This window comes from Buceros rhinoceros, unplaced genomic scaffold, assembly GCF_000710305.1.
Source record: "Buceros rhinoceros silvestris isolate BGI_N320 unplaced genomic scaffold, ASM71030v1 scaffold15657, whole genome shotgun sequence".
Classification (NCBI taxonomy): Eukaryota; Metazoa; Chordata; class Aves; order Bucerotiformes; family Bucerotidae; genus Buceros; species Buceros rhinoceros.
The window spans coordinates 43752-49751 of NW_010424144.1; the positions used below are offsets into that span (position 1 = coordinate 43752).

At 40.3% G+C, this 6000-nt stretch overlaps 2 protein-coding genes across 2 annotated transcripts in view; one reads left to right on the forward strand and one right to left on the reverse strand.

Moving 5' to 3' along the window:
• The window catches only part of NF1 (neurofibromin 1), a gene marked incomplete at its 5' end in the record, with an annotated part of 45554 nt that overhangs the window by 33634 nt on the left and 5920 nt on the right, over positions 1-6000 (reverse strand). The gene's annotated exons all lie outside the window — the stretch shown is intronic.
• On the forward strand, positions 402-2656 carry OMG (oligodendrocyte myelin glycoprotein). The gene is made up of 3 exons (XM_010140684.1): positions 402-512; positions 1252-1986; positions 2069-2656. Exons 2-3 carry the CDS (start codon positions 1258-1260, stop codon positions 2654-2656), a joined length of 1317 nt encoding a protein of 438 aa, XP_010138986.1. The 5' UTR covers positions 402-512; positions 1252-1257.

Consider the following 6000-nt stretch of genomic DNA (forward strand, 5'->3'; position numbering starts at 1 on the left):
AAGTAGCTTGAAAAAGCTTAAGATAGATGCCTAAATTCACATTAACCTTTATTACAGGAGGAGAGGTTAAGAGCAGGTAAAAAACCCCATGAGCTTAACGTGACTTTTCGAACAGGGACACTGAAATGGAATCACAGCGTAAGCTGAAACAGGCTACGGAGATTTCAGCCGGTCCGGGTTACGCAGGCAGCCTTACAGTGCATGTTTAGAGGCGTTAACATCGCCTAAACCACGGAGATGGAGAAGTTAACCGATCCGAATTATCAGAAACAACTCTTTTCTTGAATACTCTCGCTTCGCAATAAATTTGAGTCAGCAGCACGGCGAGCTCTGCAGTCCTCCCGTGGAGTGCAGATCAGGTGGTTGCAGAGCCCGGCTCGCAGCAATAGGATGCAGCTGAAGAGGCAAGCACAACCCTCAGACAGCAACTGGAGCTACGCTCTAGAACAAGGCGACCTCTAAGCTTAAATCGTTCACAGAAATGATGTGCTGATACTGCAGAGGAGCGTACGGTAAGTTTGTGGGTTTTGTTTTTAATCACGAAAAACTACTACAGAATTGGAGACAGAAATACGGATGAATTTGTTAGTTGATGACAGATGCTTGCACCAGAAATTTGCTGCAGTGTCAGAGATTTCTTACTAACATGAATTCAGCTTTCAAACATGTGTTGCCAGCTTTGAGAATGTAATTAACACTTTAACGAGGAAAAATAATACTGTGCATGTTAGCATGAACATGGAATTTGAGTTTCAAACAAAATTCCTAACAATTTAAGATGTATTTTAACCAATTCTGCTTAAGCAAATAGCATGCATGTATGGGGGGGACTGCTACATTACTGCAGAGATTTGTAAAGCAGATCCAGTTGACAGCCATTTTTTCATCCTGTATAAAAGAACACATTATTCCAAACATAATATAGGCTTGAAATCAGTAAAAACAAGAAGCAGACATTGTATAACATTTGGAAGAGACTTGCATTTTCGGAAGAAAGCCCTCATTTGAGCTTGAGGGGGAAAGAGAGATGAAAAAACAAGTCTCATTCTGCCAGACAACATGACAGTCTATGAAGGGATGCTTTGTAAAGTCTCTTTTGAACAATTCTAAAAAGGACCATGCCACAAAGGGGTTTATTGATATTTTTACTTAAGTTCTTCTGCAAGTGGTCACTGCAAAGACAACCCTTTTAAAAAAATAAAATATATTACTTGGATTTAAAGGGTGTCATTTTGGTATATTTATTTTCAGGCAACAATGGAATACCAGATACTGAATACATCTACCTGTCTGCTGGTCTTTCTGTTTTTCATACCCACCGTTTTGGGTATCTGCCCTTCTAACTGTACATGCTCAGGAAACGACAGGAATGTGGACTGTTCAGGCAGAAACTTAACTATACTGCCACACGGACTTCAAGACAACATTACGTATTTAAATCTGTCCTTTAACCAGTTTGTAGATCTTGATCATCAGCTAACGAGATTCACCAATTTGAGGACCCTTGATATTTCAAATAATTTGCTCAAAAATGTTCCTGCTCACCTGCCCAAGTCCTTATGGGAATTATATGCCATAAACAACAACATTAAAGTTCTTCAGAAACTTGATACAGCTTACCAGTGGAATCTTAAAGTGCTGGATGTTTCCAGGAACATGGTGGAAAGAGCTGTTCTGATCAACAACACACTGAGCAGTCTCAAGTTTCTCAATCTCAGCAGCAACAAACTTTGGACGGTTCCAACCAATATGCCCTACAACATAGAGACAGTGGATCTATCCAATAACTTCTTGTCCCAGATACTTCCAGGAACACTGGTGAGGCTAAGACACCTTACAAGCCTCTACCTGCACAACAACAAGTTCACATACATTCCTGACAAGGCTTTTGATCAGCTCTTGCAGTTGCAAGTAGTAACTCTATATAACAACCCATGGTCCTGCAGCGACAAACAAAATATCCCTTATTTGCTGAAATGGGTGCCAGTTGCAAGTAGTAACTCTATATAACAACCCATGGTCCTGCAGCGACAAACAAAATATCCCTTATTTGCTGAAATGGGTGCAGGGAACAGCTGCCAGTGTCGTGGGAGCTCCCTGTGCTAATCAGTCTGGGCTTTGGATGAGTTCCGCCCCAGCCTCAGCGGCTCCCACAGGTACAGACTCCAGCCTCATGATTAAAGGAATGAAGGCAGCAGACGAAGCTGCTTCTCCAGTGGCAACCGAACCAACCAAAATGACAAAACTGCATATCAAAGCTAAGGAAGTCACCACCTTGACGACCTTCAGCCAAACCGTACTGTTCACGAGCACGGACCGACCACTGCTCCTCTACCCAGAAGAGCTGACCACTAGGAAGGTTAGTTCTCAGGAAGCAGCAGCCACACACACATTCTACATGAAAGAGTCAACTGAGGTGAACTCAAGCCTGACCCATCATTCAACAGGATCATCCACTACTCCTATGACTTTAAGTATCACCAGTGGAATGCCAACAAACTACTCCAAAATGCCTCAAAGCACAACTGCTACCTTAAGGAAAGAGGAATCCACTACAAGTATTTCGAATACCCGTGCGTCCTCCGAAGCGAGTATCTGTGACATCTCTTTGGTTTATGCTGTAATGCTTCATGCAGTGGCAATGTTCATTGGCTAAGGGCTCGCGTCTTGTGAAAACTGCAGTGTATTCCTGTGATCCATAGCTGGAGTTGAGACATCCAGTTGAAATAATGAAACAAAATACAAGAAATTCAAAGTCCTGACTCTGATCTAAAGAAAGCAACAGTTCGTAATTAAAGAAGTGCACACTAATGTCTTGAGACTAAGCTGCTACTTATTTTAATATGTCTTAATTGAGTAAAACTAACCTATGATTTTGTTTTTAAAAACGTGCTTATTTTGTATTTAAATTTTTAATTTTACTTGCACAGAATAAAACATCAGAATTTTACGTACTGATTTGATGTATGATTTTGTCACTAAACAACTGGAAAAAAATAGAAGGCCTGTATCATATCTGCATTGTCTTGCTTGACTTGCCAGTGAGCAACTCTTGTAATATAGCAGCACAGATTCTTTGTAAGTTATGACGACATGCAAAGGGAAGGGAAAAAACAGAGGAACTAAACTAGCTGTTTCACTAATCAGAAGTTATTCCTGAGAAAAATCGCCAGCATGTATATCTATGTTTGCTTCATATGTATTAGGATATTTTCAACCTGAAGAACAACAGTTTTGAATTTAGGAATGAAATATGACAATGCCATGAAGTGACTAAAGAGGGTGTAAATGGAGACAGCCACATGGTCCGAGCTCAGCATGGGGAAAGCAGCAGGGGTTAATATCTCTTTTTGCTCTGTCTTGACTTAGAGACTGCAGGCAAGTTATTTCTCACTCTCCATATTAAAAAAAAAAAAAAATAGAGGAAAAAACGAGATGTTCAATGCTATGATACTCTTCAATAAGGAGTTATCTACACAAATGATGTGGAACTCCTTAGCTTTATTTCAAGTGACATCCAAAAATCTGAATGTTGATACATTACGCTTACAAGAATACCACAAATCAGCAGAATGTATCAAACTACTACTTTATCAGAAACATGAAATCAGTAACAAATCAATGAAGCAATTACTTGTCAAGATGTCAGTGAAACAATCCTTGAATCTTGTGACTTAGAAAAAAGAATTACTTCCATCCATGGCACTGAACATGCCCAAATTCTTGCTTTAAGGGTGAGCATGAACGCTATTCTCCTTGACACCTGCACCGGCAGCGAGTAGAAATAGTTGCACGCATGGTTCTGTCCACTCTAGGACAATAATTTAAATTATGTGGCAAAGGTACTTGATATACTACAGATGAAGTTTTGCAAACAGCATGAAATGAAAACTGATGAACAAGTTAACTGAAAAAGTATTATTCGCTTAATATGACAAGTCTTTATACAATGTTTTCCACTCATTTCAGGCCATTTAATTTCCAGTTATTGTAGCATGAAGGTGCTGCAAAACCCAGAAAACCTCACTACTGAGACCGGCGTCCTCTACCTATTTCTCCTAGGTGTCAATGAGGGCTCTCTTGTAGACCATTGACAACCACTGGTACCACAGAAATCACAACTTTCCAATTGTGAACAGTATTTCTATAACCAGAAATGTGTTTTAATTTCTAACAATAAATGTTACTCGATGAATTTGTACAGTTATTTCATTGGCATTTAAGTACAAATAAAGTTACGTTTGTATTGAACTGGATTAGTGACAGTGCTTCTTTTCAGCCAAGCATAGTAATATCACTGAATAGACAATATTTTATTGCAAAAACCTATTTCAAGCAGACATTTGGCTCAGTCTTCATGTCTTATGGGGGAAAATTATGGTTATATGAAATTATATTATTTTGATGCCGATGTATTCCTAATATTGTTTATTAACAAGCTGATGAGATAGTGGTAACATAGGGCCTACCCTTCAGAACTTGCAAACACCTCAGGTATATCTCTATTCACTAGAAAAAGGTACCTCTTTCTCTCTCAAAATGTTTTTCTCTCATGTTTAATACGACAGAAAACTTAAAAAACCAACTAAACCCAAAGACTCCCATTTCATATACATTTTAGGTAGACAAGAACTAGTTACCCAAGTCAAAGTTTAGACAACCTGGATCATAAGCAATACCTGCACGGCACCTTCACTGGCCAGCAGAAGTGTCTCATCATATAAAGTGGCTACCAGCAGTCTGAAAGAGTTGCCCACTTGCACAAGTTCCGTATATTTTCCCCAGGTTACATAATCTGACAGGAACTGATAAATTCCACTAACTAGGATCAGTATTAAAAAAAACTGTCACTGCCCGTCGCCCTCTGTGGACAATTTGCTAAGTACTGAATGACTCTGAAACAGTATCAACCTACTTATGTTCAGAAGTAGGTATTCCCTAGAATTAGCTCGTTCATATGGTTTCATCCCACACGGTTTAAAGCAGCTTAGCTTGCAAGGTAGGGCAGAAATCACAAAATGAGGTGCTATGACTAAACCGCCCTGAGTTGAGAAAATTACATTAAATACTGCACGTGTCGTTGCTGAACAATTCAATCCAGGATGTCAAATTCTACTGCCTGTAAAAAGCCTACATGGAATCAACTTTAAGTGCTCTGAAAGCATTTGAGCAAATGAGAACGTTTCAGCCATAACAAAACCGTTCACTGAACAGCAGCTCTTTAAAAACCACTGTCTTCCAGAAGCTATTTGGGGCACAGTGCAAGCCCCCGAACTGGATGACCTGCTGCCCAGACTTCAAAGTCTCAGGCGTGCTGACAGAAGCGTGGAAGCAGGAAGGAGGTTGTGGGGTTTTCCCAGTACAGGTACAGGACTGGGGGGGCAGGATACAATCGAAATGCAGGTGGGTATGGTAGGAAACGCACTCCCAAGTTCCAGGGCTGTGCGTTCTACCCAAAGCTTGCCGGCGGTAGGCGCAGGCAAGAGGGCTTCTTAGGCAGGCTGCTTTCAGCAACGCAGACTGAAACTTGGGTTTCCTGGTATTTTTCTGGAATACAAATGAGTTGATAGGGAGCAGCGAGTAGGCAGGCAAATGTGGGAGTCTGGCACTTGTTGCTTGGCAACAGTGCAGTCAAAGTGAAATAAAACTGATAGGCAGGGATGCGAGCTCGACAGCATCGCTTTGAGCTGCTTTAAACATGCTGGTCATTCAGTCCCAGATAAATATAAAATAATCTTTTCTCAGAGGAATTCTTTCTTCTAAATAACTATTCAGCATTTCAGAACATCGTTCAAAACACCCCAAAGGTCTAGCACACCTTGTAACAGCAACGCGCTTGCTTTTGAAAGGTTAAAATTGCCGTAGGGATAGCTGCAGTCTGAAGCAATAACTCAGAGGTCTGTATTCCTATTAATTAGCTTGGGATCAGCTTTAAAACTTAATGGCAGTACGTCAGGATCAATATTTATTGATATTTTTTTTTTTCATTTTAGTAACCGT